The 26,486-nt window shown below is 42.4% G+C and overlaps 1 protein-coding gene across 2 annotated transcripts in view; it reads left to right on the top strand.

Moving 5' to 3' along the window:
• The window catches only part of LOC115130326 (protein disulfide-isomerase TMX3), a 58,919-nt gene that overhangs the window by 17,197 nt on the left and 15,236 nt on the right, over positions 1 to 26,486 (top strand). For both annotated transcript variants that reach the window (XM_029661352.2, XM_029661353.2), the window contains exons 10-12: positions 23,310 to 23,408; positions 24,099 to 24,156; positions 24,393 to 24,446. In XM_029661352.2, coding sequence (XP_029517212.1) covers positions 23,310 to 23,408; positions 24,099 to 24,156; positions 24,393 to 24,446 — 211 coding nt within the window. The remainder of the gene's footprint in view (positions 1 to 23,309; positions 23,409 to 24,098; positions 24,157 to 24,392; positions 24,447 to 26,486) is intronic.

The following is a 26,486-nucleotide window of genomic DNA, read 5'->3' as shown; positions in this document are numbered from 1 at the left end:
CACTATATAGGGAATAGGGTACATTTTGGGACATACACACAATATCTCCCCTCCACCACATATGCAAGTTACTATCATCGCCAGACGGTCAGAATTTGCATTGAACATAGGGACATTTACAACTACATGCAATCAGCTCATTCAAATATGAGACTAGTACGTCACCATTTACTGTATATTCTAGTTGTGTTATGAATAGCTGTGGGGTTTAGCTTGGACACGTATATTGGCTTGCTTTTGTGATAATTCCAGTGTCTATTTGTACATGTATAGTGTTTTGTGTTAATTCCTGTTTGCACACTCATTGCCAGAATTTGAAATGGTCAACAACAGAACACCCCTTCAGTATTCCCACACCTCAGTTTTAGTGTTGTCCAAATACGGCAGCCCCACTTTGTGTAAACACTATTTGACGTAATGTCATAAAGCTCTGATCGGCTTGCTGCACAGAACAAACAACCTAGCAGTCCATTTTGGAGCATGAACGCTCCCACAGAATACAAGTAATAATAATTATTTTCATTTTACAGAATAATCTGTGCATAAAATAAAAATGGGAAAAAATTGACACTAGACATGGCAACTGACACAAAGAACACAGCTGACGCTACAATGACACCAAGGAGCACAGCTATCACCAAGCCTTCCTAAAGAGAAAGGTTCCCCAAGGAGCAGAGCTTGGTCCTAGGGGCTTGGCAGGATATCACTTGACCCGAGTGTGGGGTTAATGGGGGAGAGCAGTTTAAGATAAGGAGGCCATAAATACATTGCCATAAATACATAGGACAGTCAGCAGCAGGGTTTTGATTTCAATCTGAAATTAGACTGGGAGCCAGTGCAGAGATGCCAGTATGGGGGTGATGTGATGGTGTTTCTGCACTCTCATCAGGATCCTGGCAGTGTTGTTCTGGATGTTTTGGAGCTTCTGGAGACTCCCGCCAGGGATCCCAATGAGTGCGTTGCAATAGTCCAGCCTTGAGGAGATAAAGGCATGGTTGATCTTCTCTGCATCAGACTGAGTGTGGGTGGGATGGAGTTTGGCAATGTTCTTGAGGTGATAGAATTAGGCTTTACACAGTTGTTTGATGTGGTTGTCAAAGGTCAGTGAGGAATCAAGCTTTACACACAGTTTGGAGGTGTGTTATTGGTGAGTTACCTGGTAGGGGTTGCTGTTCAGTTGCTTCATCCATCCCTTTATCTCAAAGCAGGTGTTCAGGCGGCACATGCATCATAGGGACTTGGGGCAGTTTTTACTGACAGCTGGGCAGTGGTGTAAATAACTTTAAGTAAAAATAATTGAACGTGCTACTTAAATCTGGAAAAAAATGTAAAAAAATAAATCCTTACTTTACTCTTTTTTGACAACTTTTACTTTTACTCCACTACATTCCTAAAGAAAATAATGTACTTTTTACTTCATACATTTTCCCTGACACCCAAAAGTACTTGTTTCATTTTTAATGCTTAGCAGGACAAGAAAATGGCCCCATTCACGCACTTATCAAGAGAACATCCCAGTTCATCCCTACGTCCTCTGATCTGGCGAACTCACTAAACACAAATTCTTTGTTGTAAATTATGTCTTGAGTGTTGGAGTGTGACCGTGGCTATCCGTAAAAAAAAAAAAACACGAAAATCTTTCCATCTGGTTTGCTTAATATAAGGAATTTGAAATTATTTATACTTTTACTTTTGATACTTAAGTATTATTAAAATTAAAGACTTTTACTCAAGTAGTATTTTACTGGGTGACTTATCTTTACTTTTATGCAAGTATGAGAATTGGGTACTTTTTCCACCACTGCAGCTGGGTGTCATCAGCATAGCAGTGGAATGAGATTCCATGCAGGGTAATGAAACGACCGAGGGTTGTTGGTCCAAGAACTGATCCTTGTGGGACACCGCACAGTTGGTGTGGTGGGTCCGGGACCTGGACACATACTCAATCCTGTCTGGGTGTAACTAGCTCAGAGCTGGTGGTCCAGATATTCCGATGGTGTCCCGGAAGAATTCCAGGAGGATGGGGTGGTCGACAGCGTCAAACGCTGCTCTCAAGTCCAGGAGGATCAGGAGACGCGGAGTGCTTGCATCAGCTGCAATCAGCAGGTTGTTGGTGACCCTGAGTAGGGCTGTTTCAGTACTGTGGTGTTTGCTGGAAACCTGACTGGAACTTTTCAAACAGGATATTCTGAATGAGATGGTCCTGGAGCTGTACAGACACCACTTTTTCCAACACCTTGGAGAGAAAGGGGAGGTTGGGTATTGGCCTGTAATTGGTTAGCACTTCTGGGTCTATCTAAGGTGGGCTTCTTCAGAAGACCGCTGATGACAGTGGTCTTAAATGCAGGTGGGACACTGCCAGATTGGAGGGAGTGGTTAACAATATGGGTTATCAGTGCAGGGATGCATGGCTGGAGCAGGGCTTTTGGAATAGGATCCAAGGTACAGGAGTAGGTTTTCATTAATACCTCCCTGGGTCAATGAAACAGGAGAGGGGCTGAGGTGGCGTTCGTGGAGGTTCGAGGGCAGGAGGAGACTGAGTAGTAGAGCAGGAGATGAAAGATTTGATGTTGCTAACCTTTGTTTAAAAACATTTTAAAAAGTAAATGAAGCTGTTACACTGCTCTTCTGCTGTCTCCATCTGGGACTGGGTTTTCAAAAGATGGTTTATGGTGGGAAACCGGTGCTTTGAGTTTCCAGGATTTTTATTGATGAGGTTGGAGTAGAACGTTGACCGCGCCTCTTTCATGGCCTTGGAATAGGCTGTATGGTGCTCTTGAAAGGCCCATTTGTGGACAATGAAGTTTTGAGTTTCTGAGATGCCGTTCCATGATGCGACTAGTGGATTTGGTTCTTCTCAGTTCTGGAGTAAACCAGGGAGCTAAGCGAGCGAATGCGATGTCCAATATTTTTATGGAGGTCAAGCACACTGCTCAGGGATTGGTTGTAAACCTCCACAGTTTCATTCACTGACAAAAAAGCTGGAGGAGGCAGGTTCAAGATGTCCTCTGACAAGCTGGCTGGGTCGATGTTTTTCCAGTTCTGGAAACACGTGCTTGGACTTGGTTAAAGGGGAAGGAATGTCAAGTCCAGTGCGACAACCTTGTGGTCAGACACACTAAGGTCATATACCTGCATGTCGTTGATTGGGGCAGAGTCCGTGATGACCAGGTCAAGTGTCCCCACAGGTGTGCGTGGTGGCATCAACAAGTAGCTTCAGGTCAACTCAGAAACTCAGCAGTAGTGACATGAGGGAGAGTCAACGTGGATATTGAAGTCTCCTAGAATCACAATGTTGGCTGAGGTGGAGTAGAGCGTTTGGATTTTACAGCGAGACATACAAAAGAGCACAGTTCAGGCAGCTGGGATCTTTTCAGTTCAACTTGGCATATGATGGCCATGCCAGTGCTGAGGAAGGTGGCATGCCTTATTTATGGCTGAGTAGACCCCAGGCTGATGCCAGGTTTCAGTTAGGCACATGTCAAGCTCCTTGTCTGCTACGTGGTTGTGCAGCAGGAGGGATTTATTAGTGAGAGACTAGACAATAAATAGTTCCATTCTGATAGGCAAGGGAGCTGTAGATGGAACAGGAGCTGCATGAAGTGTCTGAAGAGGTACTGAAATCCACTCCGCGTTTTCAGATTTGCCTTGTGGGTCTCGCGGTGTTTCCAACTGCCTGAGGAGCAGCCCGCAGAGACGTGGCCAGTGTCTTTTGTCATCCATCTCCGTTGGGCATGTTGTACTGCACTCACTGGGAGTGCACACACAACACTTTAGTTTGAGTAATAGTTTCCTAACCCCTTCTGTGTAGTGAATGAGGGTTGCTGCCATTTCTGAGTCTTTGTTTCAGCCTGAAAGAAAATTAGATGAAGCTCTTTGAAGATTTGGGCTGGTTTTCAAATCCGAACAATTAGCTAGTTGATTAAAGGAGTTGATAAAAATAAACTAACTTGTTGGTAAAAATAAATGTGTTCAATACTTGATTAGCTATAAATATATATAATATATATATATATATATATTAAAAACAATGCACATAATATGAACAAATAAAACAAATCGTTACGGATACATTAGCAGGAGTAAACTACACAGGCTGCCATTAGGCGCCATGGCAACCAAAAAGTACAGGGGTTCATCCATTTTTAACCTCCTAAGTGCTCCGATTTGGAAGTTTGACAAAGTTCTACCCGACTTTGATAATGTTACAGCCTGTATATACTGTACAGGATAGTTTTTAATCTTACATAAAGTCTGTGTTCAGTGAAAGATGGGCTGCATGCTAGACTTGAACATGGTTATAATGAAGACTGAAATAGACGCTAGACAGTAGGGGTACTAGTTTGTTCTTCTCTCTGTCTCCAGCCTTTTGACATCTTTTTTTTCCTTTCCCCTTGTTAAAGCTGAGCTCATATATTGCATACTGTTAATGAGATCATATCAACAATGTCTCGCTTGGCTGTACATGGAACATTTCAGCAATTTTATGCTTATATAGCCAGTTATGTGGTGCGGTTTATGGTATTACAGCCTGGAAGCCCTGCATAAAGGCAAGATTTGTTTGCAAATGTTTCAGTGAGAGTACGTCAGTGAGGTGCGACGAATGAATGGGTTTATATGAATGTGTTGGATAGATAACCTGCTCTTAAGGACGACAGAACTTCGGTAATGATCAAATCAAAAGTTTATTTGTCACGTGCGCCGAATACAACAGGTAGACCTTACAGTGAAATGCTTACTTACAGGCTCTAACCAATGGTGCGGGGGAAAAAAGTGTGTGTGTGTGTGGGTAAGTAAAGAAATAAAACAATAGTAAAAAGACATTTGAAAAAAGAGTAGCAAGGCTATATACAGACACCTGTTAGTCAGGCTTATTGAGGTAGTATGTACATGTAGGGATCGTTAAAGTGACTATGCATATATGATGAACAGAGAGTAGCAGAAGCGTAAAAAGAGGGGTTGGCAGGTGGTGGGACACAATGCAGATAGCCCGGTTAGCCAATGTGCGGGAGCACTGGTTGGTCGGGCCAATTTAGGTAGTATGTACATGAATGTATAGTTGAAGTGACTATGCATATAAGATAAACAGAGAGTAGCAGCAGCGTAAAAAGAGGGGTTGGCAGGTGGTGGGACACAATGCAGATAGTCCGGTTAGCCAATGTGCGGGAGCACTGGTTGGTCGGGCCAATTTAGGATAAACATGAATGTATAGCAGACTATGCATATAAGATAAACAGAGAGTAGCAGCAGCGTAAAAGAGGGGGGTGGGGGGGCACACAATACAAATAGTCTGGGTAACCATTTGGTTACCTGTTCAGGAATAGGCTTTGTCGTGTCCTCTTCACGACTGTCTTGGTGTGTTTGGACCATTCTAGTTTGTTGTTGATGTGGACACCAAGGAATTTGAAGCTCTCAACCTGCTCCACTACAGCCCCATCGATGAGAATGGGGACGTGCTCGGTGCTCCTTTTCCTGTAGTCCACAATCATCTCCTTAGTCTTGGTTACGTTGAGGGATAGGTTGTTATTCTGGCACCACCCGGCCAGATCTCTGTCCTCCTCCCTATAGGCTGTCTTGTCGGTGATCAGGCCTACTCCTGTTGTATCGTCAGCAAACTTAATGATGGTGTTGGAGTCGTGCCTGGCCATGCAGTCGTGGGTGAACAGGGAGTACAGGAGGGGACTGAGCATGCACCCCTGGGGAGCTCTAGTGTTGAGGATCAGCGTGGCAGATGTGTTGCTACCTACCCTCACCACCTGGGGGCGGCCTGTCAGGAAGTCCAGGATCCAGTTGCAGAGGGAGGTGTTTAGTCCCAGGATCCTTAGCTTGGTGATGAGCTTTGAGGAGACTATGGTGTTGAACACTGAGCTGTAGTCAATGAACAGCATTCTCACATAGGTGTTCATTTTGTCCAGGTGTGAAAGGGCAGTGTGGAGTGCAATAGAGATATCATCATCTGCGGATCTGTTTGGGCGGTATGCAAATTGGATTGGGTCTAGGTTTCTGGGATAATGGTGTTGATGTGAGCCATGACCAGCCTTTCAAAGCACTTCATGACTACGGACGTGAGTGCTACGGGTCTGTAGTCATTTAGGCAGGTTGCCTTTGTGTTCTTGGGCACAGGGACTATGGTGGTCTGCTTGAAGCATGTTGGTATTACAGACTCAATCAGGGACATGTTGAAAATGTCGGTGAAGACACCTGTCAGTTGGCAGCACATGCCCGGAGCACACGTCCTGGTAATCCGTCTGGCCCCGCAGCCTTGTGTATGTTGACCTGTTTAAAGGTCTTACTCACGTTGGCTACGGAGAGCGTGATCACACAGTCGTCCGGAACAGCTGATGCTCATGCGTGCCTCAGTGTTGCTTGCCTCGAAGTGATTTAGCTTGTCTGGTAGGCTCGTGTCACTGGGCAGCTTGCGGCTGTGCTTCCCTTTGTAGTCTGTAATAGTTTGCAAGCCCTGCCACATCCGTCGAGCGTCGGAGCCGGTGTAGTATGATTCAATCTTAGCCCTGTATTGACACTTTGCCTGTTTGATGGTTCGTCGCAGGGCATAGCGTGATTTCTTGTAAGCTTCCGGGCTAGAGTCCCGCACCTTGAAAGTGGCGGCTCTACCCTTTAGCTCAGTGCGAATGTTGACTGTAATCCATGGCTTCTGGTTGGGGTATGTACGTACAGTCACTTTGGGGACGACGTCCTCAATGCACTTATTGATAAAGCCAGTGAGTGATGTGGTGTATTCCTCAATGTCATCAGAAGAATCTCGGAACATGTTCCAGTCTGTGACAGCAAAGCAGTCCTGTAGTTTAGCATCTGCTTCATCTGACCATTTTTTATAGACAGAGTCACTGGTACTTACTGCTTTAATTTTTGCTTGTAAGCAGGAATCAGGAGGATAGAGTTGTGGTCGGATTTACCAAATGGAGGGCGAGGGAGAGCTTTGTACGCGTCTCTGTGTGTGGAGTACAGGTGATATAGAATTTATTTCCCTCTGGTTGCACATTTAACATGTTGATAGAGATTTGGTAGAACTGCATTAAAGAGATTAAGTTTCCCTGCATTAAAGTCTCCGGCCACTAGGAGCGCCGCCTCTGGGTGAGTGGTTTCCTGTTTGCTTATTTCCTTATACAGCTGACTGAGTGCGGTCTTAGTGCCAGCATCTGTCTGTGGTGGTAAATAAACAGCCACGAAAAGTATAGCTGAGAACTCTCTAGGCAAGTAGTGTGGTCTGCAGTTTATCACAATATACTCTACTTCAGGCGAGACTTCCTTAGATTTCGTGCACCAGCTGTTGTTTATAAATATGCACAGACCGCCCCCCTTCTCGTCTTACCGGAGTATGCTGTTCTATCCTGCCGGTGCAGCGCGTATCCCGCTAGCTGAATATCCATGTCGTCATTCAGCCACGATTCCGTGAAGCATAGTATATTACAGTTATTGATGTCCCGTTGGTGGGATATTCGTGATCCTACCTTGTCTAGTTTATTTTTCCAATGATTGCACGTTGGTGAGTAATATTGACGGTAACGACAGTTTTCCTAGTTGTCTTCTCCGGGTCCGGACGAGGCATCGCTTCCTTTTGCGAATAATTGTGATGTCCTGTGGGGTGTTTGGAGAATATTGTGTGAGTCCTGCTTGTTGTTGTTGTTGAAGAAGTCTTTGTCTAATCCGAGGTGAGTGATCACTGTCCTGATATCCAGAAGCTCTTTTCTTCCGTAAGATACGGTTGCAGAAACATTATGTACAAAATAATTTACAACTATTGTGAAAAACCCCACATAATAGAACAATTGGTTAGGAGACCGTAAAACGGAGGCCATTCCCTCCGGTGCCATTTTTTTGTTGATTCCTTTTCCCCTCTATGGCAAGGAAGCATGCACTGCACACTGATACCAACATTTTACAAACAATACGATACCAGGCCACGTATCACGACACCAAGTAGTAACGTGATACCACGGTGGGGGAAAAATCAGTGGCCAAGCATCCTGTTCTCCCCCCCCACCCCGGACGCTTGTTCACGTTACAACACATTGAATTTGACTTCATACTGTTCAGTGTATAATGGAATACTGCATAGAATGGCTGATTTGCTCATATTTGCAAAGGTCTTCCCGGAATATTCATTAGTGGAGGCTGGTGAAGGGAGGATGGCTCATAGTAATGACTGGAACGGCGCAAATGGAAAGGCATCAAACATATAGAAACCATGTGTTTGATGGAGCCCGTCCTCCCCTATTAAGGTTCCACCAACCTCCTGTGATATACATTCATAAGGACCTGCATGTCAGTAAGGGGAAAACACCTCATGAAACCTTCTTTACTCTTCAGTTAACACAGACACACGCACACACACTCTCCCTCTCTCTGTCTCCCTCACTCTCATAAACACACACCACTCTTTCTCCCACAAACACACACTGCTCCCAACTTTTGAAACGTTAGGCACCAAACTGAATTTAAGGAGCATCAGAAAGAAAGAGATTGTTCTAGATAGTTTAGGCTTACATTAGCCCTAAATGAATCCTACCTTTTGAAGCAGACCCTTTTCCTTTCTTCCTGTGCCAATCAAATTTGCCTAAACCTACTGTCAAATGACCAGGTTGTTAGCTAGCTAGTTAACATTACTGAACAACATTGTTTGTTATCACACCAATATTTAGGGACTCTGGATTACTTTAATTAAAACGGCCCACGTTACGGTTTGTGAAATGATATGAAAAGGCATCTGGGGTAATATGGGTATTATTATGTTTTTTATAATTTAGGCTAGGAGACAGCCGTTTTCTTTGCTCTAAAGCTGCAAGTAGTATTGCCTGTCGCCAAGTGGTGCTCCATTTTCCCACTGACACTCTGAGGCTGCATGACAGTGAACTTGCAAAGTCCACTCAGACTGGTCTGTGCTCTTGGTTATAACAGGCAATTCAATTATACAATGTATCAAAATGGTTCGCTTTGCACACTGCTCCAATGTAACAAATCTAACAACAGAAGACTGATCTGGGTCTGCATCCCCGCTCCACATCACGGCTAAATTATTTACAAAACAAACTGACGGAGGAATAGACCCGCGTGAAGAGAGGACGGAGAGAAGCAGGTGAGTTCAGGCACTCCATGCTTTGGCCGTGCAGCATTTATTGTGATATGGCCACTGCAGAAGTCAGGATATTTATGCTTTGCAGAGCTGTTTCTTTTCAAATACATTTTTAATTTAACCTTTATTTAACTAGGCAAGTCGGTTAAGAACAAATTCTTATTTTACAATGACGGCCGACCCCGGCCAAACCCTCCCTTAACCCGGAAGACACTGAGTCATTTGTGCGCCGCCATATGGCCTGTTGAGCATAGCTGTTGTCAAGGAAATTACTTAGTGTTATACATGACCTCCCGCCCCCACCTACCATCAACCAATCATGCCAATCATGTCCAAAAATTTGGAGGTGCACAGCGGTGCGGTACAGAGTAAAATTTGACCTCTGCATGCCTCCGGAGGCTCCACAATTGTGTCACACCCTCCATACGGAGCCACTGACTACGTTTTAGAATCAAGCATAAATTGGCTCTGAGGGGTCGGGCATGTAGGGGTTGCGTCTGGCTGATTACAGCTGCCACGTGATAAGCGCTTATAAGTGAAGTGGATATTATTGGATCTGTGCATGCAAGAGACTAGTGACTTGCTTAAATTCAACTGAATTCATAAAACAAAATTGACTTTATAAACATTTTATAACGGCGCCAACCGGTTCTTTAGATCGGTAGGGCTGAAAAACTTGGTAGTATCATATGAAAATCAAATTGTATTGGTCACATACACATATTTAGCAGATTTTATTGCGGGTGTAGCGAAATACTTATATTCTGAAATGTTGGTATCATAAGTATCATGGTGTTTTGGTACCGTGGTATTACCGTGGTACTGGTATACCGTACAACACTGCACACCATTTGCTGTCGTGTGCCCTGCCTGTCATATAATTTGCTAGCAACACGGTAACCATGCTCTCCTTTGCTGATGTTCATGCCAGATATCATTATCATCTGGTCTGTGGATGTTGCCAAGCTATCCCAACCCATCTTTTGGCTTGTTGTGCTCTCTCTTACCGTGTGAGTGACATAGCCCTTGTAGTCAGGCCCTTAACACGAGCCTCCTCTCCTTTTCAGTCTGCTTTGTCTCAGAGGGCCAATCCACCATTAACCTTCCTTTACCAGGCATATGTCACACCTGCATCTCACTTTCAAACTAAATATGCTGGCTTATCACCCTCCCTCGACCCCTCCTTATTTGTGAAACTCAGGCTGACAGGCTCGTGTTGGTGTATGTGGAGATTGCAGGGCTCGACCCAGGCAGAGACGAGCGCTAGGCGCGAGCTAATTTGTTTCAAGGTGAACGAGGCCCAGTCAGGCTGCTGGACTCAGCGTGATGCCTACCCTCCCTCCCTCTCTGTCTCCCCCACTGCTTCAGTAGGGAGGGAGAATAAACTTTCAAGCTGCCGCCTGCCCACCTGCTGTCTATAAAGGCCAAGCAGCTGTGGAGAGAACTTTGTGGAATGCCAGTCTACCCACGTCTGACTCAGTGCTGTGAAGAACAACTTCTTGCTAAGACTACATATAACCTACTGTACAGTATGTAACGGCCAAGAGATGACTTACTGTAGCATACAGTATATGCAGTCAAAGCTCAGCTTTTGACTACGTGAGGAGAACATGTATTAGCATTGTATGACCATGATGGTCCATAAGTTTATTACAGGTATTATGGTTGGGTGGTCAACTCATATCTCCTATAGGAGGGAGTCCTACTAATAGCTTATTATAAATGTGTTCACACCTACAGCATTATTTTTATTCTTTAGCCAGCCGGTGTTACCCAACGAGGTCTTGTTAACTTAACATTTCATAATGGAATCTTGTACTTGACATCAATCGTTTCATCCGGTGCCCATGTGCTGCTTCTTTCTCTGGGAGAACAGTGTAGCCAAGCTTGGCTCTGCTTCCCCGTTGCTCACTGTCGCTAGTGGCAGATGGCGATACGGTATTTTCCGTTCAAACGCCTGTTCCACATGTCAAGGTAAAAAAAAAAAAACTTGCAGCGCTGTTAGACATGTCATATTTCACAATAATGCCTTGTGATCTGGAGGACGGCCTTTTGCATCCTCCCAAAGGTCCAAATGTGTAGTCTGTACCCTTACCGATTATCATGGACAGTAAAGATTTGAAAGACACATTACCAGGCAACTCCTTTTTTCTATATTTACAACTTAGGTCAGCTATGTTGGCCTAGGGACTCTTGGGAAACCCAACTACCGAACCATCCAATGATGGGATTTATAAATAAATTATCTGGGTTCCCGAAAGCACTGATCTCTATAATGTATAATCTACTTTTGGAAAGCTCATATTCTGAGCTAGCCATTAAAATATGATCCACAGATCTAAGTGAATCTGAACAGCACTTTTAACTGGAACAGAACATGGACAAATTTTACCTTGGCATCCCGTAATCCGAACCATCAAACATTTAACCTTTGTTCACAGACTGTATTTAACACCAAGGAAACATTTTACGATGAAATTGGCTCCAACTCTTACCTGTTCACTGTGTCCCTTCATATCAGCTAAGCACATTTCTTCATATGATGTTGGAGTGCCCTTCAATTAAATGCTTCTGGGACAAAGTTACAACATACATTTCAAAGTGCATGAATGTAAATATTACTGTGTTACTCAATGATGATGGCTCCTTGAATCTCTCAATCAATCAGAGAAGATTACTACTGGCAGGCAGCACTGCCACAAAAAAAAGATGTTGGCTCTTAGATGGCAATCACCTTCCTCCCAATTCGCCAGTGGATACATTTACTATTAGACGTTACAACATTAGAATTAACAACAGTGAGAATGATTGGTGTTAGTCAAGGAACAATTGCAGCCTGCACAAATGCACTACAGGTCAAAAGGTTTAGAACATCCCCATTTTTCCAGTTTTTACTGAAATTTAAGCAGTTAAAGTCCAGTGAATAACCTGAAATGGTACAAAGGTAAGCGCAAAACACCAGTCTCAATGTCAACAGGCGACTCCGGGATGTTGTCCTTCTAGGCAGAGTTCCTCTGTCCAGTGTCTGTTCTTTTGCCCATCTTAATATTTTCTTTTCATTGGCTAGTCTGAGATATGGATTTTTCTTTGCCTAGAAGGCCAGCATCCCGGAGTCGCCTCTAAACAATTGTCGTGTCTTTGGCTATGCCGGATTAAGTGATATGACATGCTATTCTATCAAATAATTTCTCCGTAATTAATATTACCTGATTGAGCTAATCATGTAAATATAATTAACTAGAGAGTCGGGCACCACAAAATAATATTTATAGAGCTGTTATCTTCCGAATAAACTCTTAAAGACCTAGTAATATTTTACATCAATAGCAGTCAATATTAATCGTCATCTTAATTCAGTCTCATCTGAAAGTTGTAAATTCTTGGTTATCTGCACGAACCCTGGCTAAGAATTTGAATCAGCAATACAAAATTGGGTTTAATTATTAGTTTACTAAATACCTCATTAATCACACAGAATTACACATACACATAATTAAATCATAACTTGATTACAAATGACATCATAAAGGAAAACGTCCCTAGCGGGCGGAACAGATATGACAGCTTGTTACACAAAAGAAAAGGAGCTGGGTTTGAGTGAAAGAGCGGGAAGACTGAGGAACAAAGGGCGAAGCTGTGCTATCGTAAATACAGTATCTTATACATTCTAAATTACCGCCCATTTGGAAAAGGAAAATGCAATAAATATTTACTCTGAGCTGCGCTTCAGTAGGTTGGTGGTAGATGGAAGGCCGTGTTGCCCAACCGAGTCCTTTGAAGAATGTCTCTGCTGGTAAATTGACTCGTTGTAGTAACGTCGTGGTGTGGTAGACGGGATACTCTGTCTGTTCCTTCCTAACCCTCGTTTGCAGCAGCTGTTGCTAACTCAATGGCTAGGAGGTATCACTTCTGTAGTGAATAAGAGTTCAACGTTCATACCATTCGCAACCAAAGCTCACACTGATGTTGGCTTCGTTCTGTAGTTATTATCTGAACCATTCTGACATCGGACCGTCGTCCTAACGTCCTCGGAACAGGAGGTTATATTGCTTGATCCTAAGGGCTTATATAGGAAGGGAGAGGAGGGCGTGTTTGAAAAGGGCGGGCCACTGATTGAGCAGATCCCTATCTTATGAAAACCCAAATCTCACATTTTAGAAGCTAAAATCACATTTCATCCCATCATGAATAATTTCATATTCAAACATTTAAATTGAACAACAATTCCATGTGAATCCGATAACTCTGATGTGTAAACTTTCCACCGTAGAGTTTGTCATCTTATCATTGATGAGAATGTCTCAAATGACAACCGAACTGACATCATATTCATTAAGTACCACCGCATATATGTTCAATTGGTCAGATTACCAGAATATTGTTAATTTCCCCCCACCTTCTGATGTTCCCAGAATCTCTATGTTAACCAAGGGTTTGCAAATGTAACATCTGTAGGGTAGAGAGAGGAAAAAGGGGGGAAGAGGTATTTATGACTGTCATAAACCAACGTCATGGCACAGAGACTGTTTTTTTTGCAGGTACTATTTAATGAAGCTACCATTTGAGATATTGTGAGGCGTCTGTTTCTCAAACTAGACACTCTAATGTACTTGTCCTCTTGCTCAGTTGTGCACCAGGGTCTCCCACTCTTTCTATTCTGATTAGAGCCAGTTTGTGCTGTTCTGTGAAGGGAGTAGTACACAGCATTGTACAAGATCTTCAGTTGCTTGGCAATTTCTCGCATGGAATAGCCTTAATTTCTCAGAACAACAATAGATGGATGAGTTTCAGAAGAAAGGTCTTTGTTTCTGGTCATTTAGAGCCTGTAATCGAACCCACAAATGCTGCTGCTCCAGATACTCAACTAGTCTAAGTTTTATTGCTTCTTTAATTAGCACAACAGTTTTCAGCTGTGCTAACATAATTGCAAAAGGGTTTTGTAAAGATCAATTAGCCTTTTAAAATGATGAACTTGGATTAGCTAAGGAGTGATGGTTGCTGATAATGGGCCTCTGTACGCCTATGTAGATATTCCATAAAATATCTGCAGTTTCCAGCTACAATAGTAATTTACATTAACAATGTCTACACTGTATTTCTGACCAATTTTATGTTATTTTAACGGACAAAAAATTTGCTTTTCTTTCAAAAACAAGGACATTTCTAAGTGACCCCAAACTTTTGAACTGTAGTGTGCCTTATAAGAAAAGAACAAGACGGTAGACTTCAAATCATGTAATGGCCAGCACATCATGGAATGGCCAGCACAGTCTCCAGACTTAAACCCCATCGAGCTGGTTTAGGATGAACTGGGCAGAAGGGTGAAAGCAAAGCAACCTACAAGTGCAACACATTTGTGGGAACTTCTGCAACAGTGTTGGGAAGAACTTTCTGAACTATATTTGATTTCCGTTGTAGAAAGAATGTGTGTTCGGCTGTTATGTCTGCAAAAGGTGGCTACTTTGACGATAACATTTTGTTAAACAAAAAGATTCCCTGATGTATTTTCTGTCTCAAATTGTTAAATGCTTTCATTTCAGAGTACATTAAGACAAACTGTGTGAACTTTTGTAAAAACTATAAAAATGGAGGTGTTCTAAAACTTTTGACAGGTAGTGTATATACTCTGTAAGAATAATCTCAGCTGAAGCCCAGCACATACATACAAAAAATAATATATATGAATATGTATACAGCGACATTTTGAAAGTATTCAGACCCCTTGACTTTTTCCATATTTTGATGGTCACAGCCTTATTCTAAAACTGATTAAATAGTCCCCCCCCCATTAATCTACTCACAATACCCCATAATGACAAAGCGAAAACAGGTTTTTAGAAATGTTTGCACATTTATAAAAAAAAATGTACAACTTAAATATCACATTTACATAAGCATTCAGACCCTATATTCAGTACATTATTGAACCACCTTTGCAGTGATTACAGCCTCAAGTCTTCTTGGGTATGATGCTACAAGCTTGGCACACTGGTATTTGGGGGGTTTCTCACGTTCTTCTCTGCAGATCTTCTCAAGCTCTGTCAGGTTGGATGGGGAGCACAGCTATTTTCAGGTTTCTCCAGAGATGTTCGATCGGGTTCAAGTGCCCGAGCTGTGGCTGGGCCACTCAATGACATTCAGAGTCTTGTCCCAAAGCCACTCATGCGTTGTCTTGGCTGTGGGCTTCGGGTCGTTGTCCTGTTGGAAGGTGAACCTTTGCCCCCATCTGAGGTCCTGAGCGCTCTGGAGCAGGTTTTCATCAAGGATCTCTCTGTACTTTACTCCGTTCATCTTTCCATTGATCCTGACTAGTCTCCCAGTCCCTGCCGCTGAAAAACATCCCCATAGCATGATGCTGCCACCACCATGCTTCAATTTAGAGATGATGGCAGGTTTCCTCCAGATGTGACGCTTGGCATTCAGGCGAGTTCAATCTTGGTTTCATCAGACCTGAGAACCTTGTTTCTCATGGTTTGAGAGTCCTTTAGGTGCCTTTTGGCAAACTCCAAGTGGGCTGTCATGTGCCTTTTACTGGGGAGTGGCTTCCATCTGGCTACTCTACCATAAAGGCTGTGCCTCCATCATTCTTAAATGGAAGAAGTTTGGACCCAGCAATACTCTTCCTAGAGTTGGCCGCCCGGCCTAACTGAGCAATCGGGGGAGAAGGGCCTTAGAAAGGGAGGTGACCAAGAATCCGATGGTCACTCAGACAGGGCTCCAGAGTTCCTCTGTGGAGAAGGGAGAATCTTCTGGAAGGACAACCATCTCTGCAGAACCACCAATCAGGCCTTTATGTTAGTGGCCAGATGGAAGTCAATCCTCAGTAAAAGGCACATGACAGCCCGCTTGGAGTTTGCCAAAAGGCACTTAAAGGACTCACAAACTATATATCTGGTCTGATGAAACCAAGATTGAACTCTTTGGTCTGAATGCCAAGCGTCACGTCTGGAGGAAACCTGGCACCGCTCATCACCTGGCCTATAACATACTTACGGTGAATGGTGGCGTCAGCATCATGCTGTGGGGATGTTTTTCAGCTGCAGGTACTGGGAGACTAGTCAGGATCGAGGGAGAAAGGAGCAAAGTACAGAGCGATCCTTGATTAAAGCTCCCAAGTGGCGCAGCGGTCTAAGGCACTGCATCTCAGTGCAAGAGGCGTCACTACAGTACCTGGTTCGAATCCAGTCTGCATCACATCCGGCTGTGATTGGGAGTCCCATAGGGCGGCGCACACAATTGGCACAGCGTTGGCCAGTGTAAACCGTCATTGTAAATAAGAATTTGTTCTTAACTTACTTGCCTAGTTAAATAAAGGTTAAATTAAAAAAACCTGCTCCAGAGTGTTCAGGAACTCAGACTGGGCCGAAGGTTAATCTTCTAACAGAACAACGACCCTAAGCTTCGGGACAGGTCTCTGAATGTCCTTGAGCGGCTCAGCCAGAGCCCAGACTTGAACCCGATCTAAAATCTCTGGAGAGACCTGCATATAGCTGTGAAGTGATGCTCCCCAAAGGTGCTTCAACATAATACTTATGTAATATTTCAGTTTTTTTTAATAGATTAGTAAAAATGTATTAGCCTGTTTTTGCTTTGTCATTATGGGATATTGTCTGTGTAGATTGATGCGGGGGGAAAAACTATTTTATAATTTTTAGAACAAGGCTGTAACGTAACAATGTGAAAAAAGTAAATGGGTCTGAATACTTTTGTGTGTATATAAATATGTGTGTGTGTGTATATATATACAGTGGGGCAAAAAAGTATTTAGTCAGCCACCAATTGTGCAAGTTCTCCCACTTAAAAAGATGATAGGCCTGTAATTTTCATCATAGGTACACTTCAACTATGACAACAAAATGAGAAGAAGAAAAAAAAAAAAATCACATTGTAAGATTTTTTATGAATTTATCTGCAAATTATGGTGGAAAATAAGTATTTGGTCAATAACAAAAGTTTATCTCAATACTTTGTTATATACCCTTTGGCAATGACAGAGGTCAAATGTTTTCTGTAAGTCTTCACAAGGTTTTCACACACTTGCTGGTATTTTGGCCCATTCCTCCATGCAGATCTCCTCTAGAGCAGTGATGTTTTGGGGCTGTTGCTGGGCAACACGGACTTTCAACTCCCTCCAAAGATTTCCTATGGGGTTGAGATCTGGAGACTGGCTAGGCCACTCCAGGACCTTGAAATACTTCTTACGAAGCCACTCCTTCGTTGCCCGGGCGGTGTGTTTGGGATCATTGTCATGTAGTGATGGACTTTCGTTTTTCTTTGCATATTTGAGCCGTTCTTGCCATAATATGGACTTGGTCTTTTACCAAATAGGGCTATCTTCTGTATACCACCCCTACCTTGTCACAACAACTGATTGTCTCAAACACATTAAGAAGGAAAGAAATTCCACAAGGCACACCTGTTAACCTCTAGCGACGAGCAATCCCGTATCCGGGAGCGTAAATCATAGCCTCAAGCGCATTACCATAACGCAACGTTTCCTATTCATGAAAATCGCAAATGAAATGAAATAAATATATTCAAACACAAGCTTAGCCTTTTGTTAACAACACTGTCATCTCAGATTTTCAAAATATGCTTTTCAACCAAAGCTACACAAGCATTTGTGTAAGAGTATTGATAGCCTAGCATAGCATTAAGCCTAGCATTCAGCAGGCAACATTTTCACAAAAACAAGAAAAGCATTCAAATAAAATAATTTACCTTTGAAGAACTTCGGATGATTTCAATGACGAGACTCTCAGTTAGATAGCAAATGTTAATTTTTTCCAAAAATATTATTTGTGTTGGCGAAATAGCTCCGTTTTGTTCATCACGTTTGGCTAAGAAAAAGACCGGAAAATGCAGTCACTACAACGCCAAACTTTTTTCAAAATTAGCTCCATAATATCGACAGAAACATGGCAAACGTTGTTTAGAATCAATCCTCAAGGTGTTTTTCACATATCTATTCGATAATATATCAGTCGTGACAGTTGGTTTCTCATCAGAAGCAAACGGCACTTCCTGATTGGATTTTTATCTGGGTTTCGCCTGTAACATCAGTTCTGTGGCACTCACAGACAATATCTTTGCAGTTTTGGAAACGCCAGAGTGTTTTCTTTCCAAAACTGTCAATTATATGAGCATCTTTTCGTGACAAAATATCTTGTTTAAAACGGGAACGTTTTTCATCCAAAAATTTAAATAGCGCCCCCTATATCCAAGAAGTTAATTGAAAAATATAAACCCTGTTATGAGCAGGTGTGTCCAAACTTTTTACTGGTACTGTTTATGTTTGTGTATTTGCATTTAATTTTTGTTTTATTTTACTGTCATTGCTGTCAGGCCCAGGGGAAGTGGTGGTATGTGGAGTGTTTTCTGTGCTCACAGGGCGGCTGGGTTGGGTGAATGGGATGGGAGGTTAGGGGTGGAAGATCACTTATTTTTGTTTCTTTCCCTTGTATATTGTACCTGTAACTCCCAATTAAGATAAATGAAAAGGGGTCACACAAAAAGAAAAAGAACATGAGGTTGGTTTGCACTCAGGAAATTGTAGTGTTGAATATGACAATTTATCATTGCGGTTTTAATGAAGCGGGGGAGTTATGCATGCACTGTAAAATTGAAAAGAGCTCAGACTAGCTGCTTCCTGAGTGTGAATGGCATTTTTTTTCTCTGAGTCATTCACCAGTGTGGTTGTATACAGAAACAAAATTGTTAGGCTAATAAGGTCGGGGGAGAGGGGGGTATTATTCATCCAGATGTCACAGTGTGAAAAGAATCCAGGCCTACACAGTTAGTTGCACAGTAAATTTGAGACCTGTGTTCGTTGTGTTGTGAATCAGAGTCTTCTAAAATGCTTAAATAACATCTTCGGTCTGATGTTGTTCATTCATAGAATTTGTGCGTCAACAAAACTGTTTTCATGTTTGTAAAACTATTCGCATTACCATTTCCTCCAGATGTTTTTAGCCACCCTGATTCACAACATGCCAGCTTTGACACAACACACCCACATGAAAAAAGAAAAAGATAGTGTACTAGTCTAAATACTGTAGTATTATATAAACTATAGCGTTCACTTTACTGCTTTTGCAGACGACTAGTATACTGTTTAGTTACTGTAGTGTTTTCGCCTACGTGACTAGTATTTACTGTAGTGTTTTCGCCTATGTGACTAGTATTTACTGTAGTGTTTTTGCGGACATGACCGTAGTATATTGTAGTAACACCGTAGCTAAAATGGCACAACTACCAGACTACGCCAGTTACTGTTTGTTGAGGGGAACACCTCAACCAGAACATAAGACACACTGGTTCGTGACAGGCCACCTATTGAGTTGGTTCAACAGTTCTGAGCAATGTAACAGACCAGACAACATTTCAGCAAAAATGTACAATTTGTATTACAATTGTAACATCTAAACTTTAGGTTCTAGGCCCATTTATGGGTAAACATTTCAGAGTCAGATATAAAGAACAAGCAAAGTTGATTAACTTGACCAGGTTATAGACTACAGGGCTGATTAAGTTGAAGTGCTGACTTAGCACAGTGGCCTCCCTCAAATATCATATGAATACACATTAGACATGGCTAAATGCATAGAATTGCAAGAACATTTACTGTAAAGCTTAGAGAATTAGGTGTGCTTATTTGACACACAACATGCATTAAGAGTACACCAAAGTGACTTCTTAGATCTGTTACTTCCACTAGATGGCTTTCTGAGATACAACAGTGCTTTCAGATGACCAAAAACAATGACAAACAGTACTGCACTTCTGATGGTAGAAAATAAACAGTTAACCACTGCATTTACATAAACAATTGATATTTTAGAAATGCATATTTACTTTATTTAGACAGTCAACTGATTGGAGGGTGCTGCCAATAAACTGCCTGGACCTCAAACCAGCAAAGCCTCTCCCAACAAACCCACTGTAAACAAAAGGATATTCTTGCACTGGCTTTAACATTTCTCCATGTGGGTTTAGGTGTAAATGTGAACTAGGAAAACAATGGAAATACATTTGAATAGGGATGCACCAATATGACTGTAACGATGTGTGCTGAGAGTCAGGAAGCAAGTTCAGGGAGTGAGCGTTTCAATAAATGAACGCAACATAATACAAAACAAGAAACACAAACAACGCACAGACATGAATAACAATAACGCCTGGGGAAAGAACCAAAGGGAGTGCCATATATATAGGGAAGGTAATCAGGGAAGTGATGGAGTCTAGGTGAGTCTGATGATGCACAGGTGTTCGTAACAATGGTGACAGGTGTACGCCATAATGAGCAGCCTGGTGACTTAGAGGCCCAGAGAGGGAGTACACGTGACAATGACATTTTTGCCCGATACCGATAGTGGCCTTTTAAGCATTCCAGTACAGTTAAATAGTTTAACAAAGTTTCATTTGTTCAGTTAGTAACAGATGGTTTAATAACTTGTAAATGACAAATCCATGAATGTGTTTTATCACACAACAGATATTCATGACACAAATATTACAAAGCTGGTTAAGTTGTTGGTGGCTCTGCTTTACTATCCAATCTTGACCGTATGGAGAAACTTAAATGCTTTGAAATAAATATTGGTTTAAACTAAAATGCAGTTAATCATTTTAGCTTTAGCTCCTTGAAAAATGACTGTCTCTAGGTTATGTCATAAACTGCTATAAATGGCACAACTTAAACTTTCCAAATGTGCTCAAATGACTTGACTAGTAAAATGTGAGCAAATTTACAACACATCATCTCATCTTTCATTTAGGAAATAAAAATAATAAACAATAACAAAAAATGCTTTGTTTTAAATGAAATGAAAATGTTGACCTATACCAGCCACGAATAAACAAAAGAAAAGCCATTTGTCTTTTTCCAATTTTAACATTTGGGGGTGGTTTTTCTTCACCTGCTCGGCTTTGTCACAAGAGAGTCTGTTTATGTTTTTGTCTACAATGTTTGAAGCTGCACTGAAAAGGCACTCACTGTCCACACTAGTACAGGGAGCACCAAGATACTTGCACACAGCTTTAGCTAGGATGGGGAAACGGCTCTCCATCATGTAAAAAGTACTGTTCCATCTGGTGGAAATGTCTTGCTTAAGCTTTTTGTTTTCACTCCAAGCTGCTCCAGCGTTGATGCAGGCGGCTGTATGCCAGCTGTGAGTGTTTAACATGACCCACTATCTTCCTACCTGTTGCCACTGTGTCAGATATGCTGCGTTGGGCCAAAACACCTTCGTTCACATCCAGTTGCAGCGTGTGTGCCATGCAAACTGGCGACTCCACATTCTTCCAAATCCTTTGTCATGTTATGTTTCAAACATGTTCTCAAATGCCATTGAAATGGCAGCAGCGATATGAGAACCAGCACATTCTTGAGTTTGCAATACGGCTTTCCTCAGTACGAAATCCTCGTTGACCCAGACTCCGCATACCCATGGGGCTGACATCACTGGTCCGAATGTCAGTCGTGAAGCTAAAAGTAGTGACGCCCATAGCAAGTAGCTCATGTATGTGCGTTTCAACAATACTGTGTAACTCCGGTTGGGCACATCTGGGGGGAAAAAAGTGCCTACTTGGTAGTGTGTACCGGGGCTCGATGTGCTCGATCAGTCGGCGAAAGCCAACATCATCCACGTTAGAGAAGGGTTGATTGTCAAGGGCAATGAATTCCATTATCTTGGCGTTAATGGATTTCAACCTTTGAATTGTCTCGCTGAAATGTTCTTACTCTTTCAAATGACTGCTCGACTTGAACTTGTTTAGTAGTTGGAAGTGTGCGCTTAGTTTTTTTTCTGCTTTTGTTCTAAGTAGTTGCTGAACGTCTGGGGGTGTTGCACTTTCAAATCAGTAATTAGGTTTGTGGTATTGAAAGATTTCACTTTCCCCCCTCGGGAAATAATAGCAGCACAAACTTTTTTATTTGAACCTTTATTTAACGAGGCAAGTCAGTAAAGACATTCTTATTTACAATGACGGCCTTGTTCAGGTACAGAAATACAGCATTTTACCTTGTCAGCTCGGGGATTCGATCTAGCAACCTTTCGGTTACTGGCCCAACGCTCTAACCACTAGGCTACCTGCCGCCCTCATATGGGACTTTTTTGTTGTCTTCCTTTGAAACTTCAAAATAGATCCACACAGCAGACATTGTGGGCTAGGTTAGGAATGCTGTGTTGTAAGTGTAGCGCTGTATTTTTTGTGGCGTCATTACATCATACAGGTATACACGTCAGCTTTGACATCGGTTTTGCACATCGGCGTTAAACTATACATTGATGTTTGGCATTTTTAGCTAATATCGTCCGATTCCGATATGCTTACCAATTTATATCGTGCATCCCTACATTTTAAACTTATTTTGTATTTTTCTCAACAAATGTCTTAACGCATTGTATCTACTTTTGTGCTTGTATTTGTGTTTTTAAATAGTCAAATCAATCAAGAGACTACAGTGCGGAGTATAGTATTCTACAGTATATTTCAAAATGATATCGTAAGCACTACACGATCGAGTGGGATGAGCTCCCCAGAGACAGCACGTTTAAATCAGAACAGCATCGACACCGCTAGCAAAAAAGCTATCTAGCAGTCCAATCGATCTAAAAATACTAAAGTAAACATTATGTAATCAAGTGTTATAACAGTGTGCAGTATAGTATTCTGCAGTATACTACAAAAGTCTATAGTAAGCAGCAGTTCTGAAATATATCCTACCAGACCACTTCACCTATAGACACATATCTGGCAGAACACTGGTCCAATAGCACATCCTTACATAATAATAATATATATTTATTTTATATTGCAATTTTCATACAAAATCTGTAAAAAAAAATATATATATATATATAATAATAATTCAGGGAGCTGCCAGTTCATGAGAGGAGGTCCTCCACAGCTGGATGATGATGCAGTTCAGTATAGGACTAGCTTGAGTAGAGGTGGTGTCGATGGTCCAGCCACAACTCCACTGTGTGTGGCCCTCTTTGTAGTGTCTGGATGGGTGGGAAACTGTGCGTGCGAGCTTGTCTTCCTCACATAGCGAATATCAACAGGTAGTAAGTAAGTAATTAGTCTGACCTTCTACTTCCCAACCACGCGTCGATACTCAATTGAACCATTCTCTGTAAACTGTTGTTTTCTCAATTGATCATCAATGCTTGACATTTCTCTGTTGTCTTGTTATTCTCTGTAATTGCAGAGTACGTGGACGGTGGCTTGTCTTCCTGGGTTAACAAAGAACGATTTCAGAGCTACCTGCAGATCGATGGCTTCACCCTGTATGAACTGGGAGAGACAGGTACAGTATACATTCTGTACTCTACAAACCTACTGACAAGCACAGTATAGGCCTTTTCCATAATCCTGTGCACTTGTGGCTATCTGGGTAGATTTGACAGGTGTAAGCAATTTGGTAATAGCTCCAACTCCAACGTTTTACCCTATTGCTTACACCAATCAGTCTTTCAGATCTCCACAAGTGCACAGAGTCAAGGGGTCGATTTGGGATTGGGCCACCAATTGCATTGCATCCTATCAGTACATTCAACATAATAACCTCAACCAAGGCTTTGTCATGAAATGCTATATGACACGCCAGCAGAGGGCGGAGTAGTTCTTACCATTTCCAACTAAGTGCTTCCTTCCTGCATCAGTCCACAAGCCTGAACACTGAACAATACATGTACACCCATCTTAAGTTGTATGGCAGTTGTTTTATGAGTCCATTTGTCTTGTTCTGATTGGCCTCTTCCCCTTCTACTGCACCTGAATAGCCTCCGCCCACTGGTTCTAGAACCACCAAGAAGTCACCAAATGCAGAATGACAAATTAATAGAAACCTTGGTTGGTGCTTTCTTTGTTTTAGCTGCTTCTGTAGTGATGTGCTATATCTCCCCCAAAGCCTTTTATCTTCAGGCTATTGTCCTCCCGCCTTCTCTTCTGCTGTCTGTTTGTGAGTGTGATTTGTAATCCCTCTCTCCCTCTACAGGCAAATTGGTGGCGATTGCAGTCATCGACGAGAAGGACCCGACAGAGGAAAGCGGCAGGTACAAAAGAACATTGTGAAATTAAAGCCTAGTGCTGCTAGACAAATTACAATCGCACGCTTCCATGGAAACCGCTGCGGCGGCATTTAAAAACGCCCAGCTTTTTCAACTAAAGATAAGCGCTGCATTTATTGTTTGGATTGCCCACAAATTGATGCATGTGGGAAGAGCGTCACGATGTGGACTGATGTGAACTAATGTGGTACCTTTGCCTCTTTCTTTGATTTGTCTGTTAGATTAAAGACTCTGATTCAGAGAGTGGCAAAGGAATACAGGGAGCATTTTAACAGGTAAGTGTTTGGATGGAGATGGACCATTCATATATTCATAATCACACACACACAAACTTTTGTTTTTCTGTCCTTGTGACCGACCTTAAATGTATTTCCATTCAAAACCCTATTTTCTCTAATCCCTAACCTTAACCCCTAACTCTAATCCTAAATCTAACCCCCAATTCTAACCCTAATTTTAACACTAAACTTAAAATAGTCTTTGTCTTCATGGTCCTTGTTTTACTATCCTTGTGGGAACATTTGGAGATTTCAGGTCCCCACGAGGTTAGAAGAACAAGTGTACACACACACACACACACACACACACACACTTATTACAAGGGATCGCTGTGGGGAGACAGCCTAACCAGCTGTACTTCTTTGAGGACATGTCTGGTTTCATTCAGTATCAGTGGGGAGGTAATTATGCAAAATGTCAGGCTTACCAAAAATAGGCGCTCCTCTGGAGCTGTCAGTCGCTGCACAGTTGGAGGAACGTATTACCTCACGAGACTTTGTTCTCCTGTAAGAATACCTTATTAAACTATCACCAGTGTGAATGGAACACTACATTACAGAATGGTGCGTGCAATGGATTCATTTTGCTTTAATTAAGAAGTGATCTACCTCGCGACAAACTCGAAATGGGATTCATAAGGCTGATGCGTAAGAACACACACATCAAATGCATTCACTGCAGTACAGACCCTCGTCCCATACATAGTCCTACATATTAGTGTCAATGTACAGAATCTCACCATACTTGGCACACATTCCATATTGCTCTTTCTCTTTACTAGTTAATTCACCGGTGCTGGCCCTCTAGCTAAATGAAGACGTATTATCTAAAATCTCTATGATCAAAGTGTTTCTTCTCCTCTCCAGGCAGCCACATTAGAGCTGATTGAATTTCACAGATCCCTATCATCAGTTAGACTATCTGCCACGCTATCGCGCCTTGTTTTTGAAGTCATCACACTCTCCTGATTCACAGTTAGATTATAGCCCAGTGTTTTGACACAACCTAAATGCTAGATGGCTCGTTGTAATTACGTCACACCCCCCTTGTTAGTGCCCCTTCTGGTGGGCAGACACGGAGACTGAGGCAGACACGGAGACTGAGGCAGACACGGAAGGCAGGCGACTGATGCAGATAGATGTCATTTGGATGAGTGAAGCGGTGTGTGAGGGTGGTAATGAATACTGTGGCATTCAGCTCGCCCTCCATCCGCAACCGTGTGACAGAGCGATAAATGCAATCTCTGAGAGGAGACTACCCAAGGAGACGTGTCTGTGTGTGTGTTGTGTGTTATTCTCTGTGTGTGTTTGGGTGCTGGCTAGGTGTGTGTGTCTGTGTGCTATGGGTTGGGGGTATGTGTATTTGAGTGATTGTGAGTTAGCGTTGTGGGTCTGTTGCACAGCAGAGAGTTGAAAAGAGAGTGGGAGGGAGGTGAAGACAGGGGGAACGGGAGGGAGACAGCAATATTTATGCGGTTGAGTAGGGAGAGCTATGGTGATTGCTATGATGAACTGACATTTATAGACACGCTCACCACATAAAATGTGTATAATATATTCTTCCAAAAGTCTCTCACATGTACACACACACACGAACACACACTGAATTCATTCATTGAAGTCCATAAACTAGCTTCCTCTTAGGTAAGAGAAATGTCTCACAATTGCTTGGTATCTTAGAATAAGAATTCAACAAGCCTCACTTCCTTCAAGTACTCAGTCTTTAGCCCAATATTATCTGACTGAGCTTCAGCCTAACCAGATTAGATCGGGTTTAATAATAGTTGAGTGTCTTCATAAACATGTCATTGATATTGGCACCGGCTGTATTGTTTGGCACCCAGGGGACAGGTGTTCCAGATGGAACCATGATTTAATATGAATGTAATATATATGTTGAGGCGGCCATAATCCGTCTCTCAGTGCGAATGACTGGGTTCTTCCCAGTTCCCTCGGCTTCTGCTGCAGACCCCTTCCATCCCTATCGCCTGCTTTCTTCCCACAATGCATCACACAGGCGCCAACACAAAACAACAC

Source organism: Oncorhynchus nerka, linkage group LG6 (genome assembly GCF_034236695.1).
Source record: "Oncorhynchus nerka isolate Pitt River linkage group LG6, Oner_Uvic_2.0, whole genome shotgun sequence".
Lineage (NCBI taxonomy): Eukaryota > Metazoa > Chordata > Actinopteri > Salmoniformes > Salmonidae > Oncorhynchus > Oncorhynchus nerka.
Note: the sequence above shows the minus strand (reverse complement) of the source record. Positions and strands in the feature narration are given on the sequence as shown.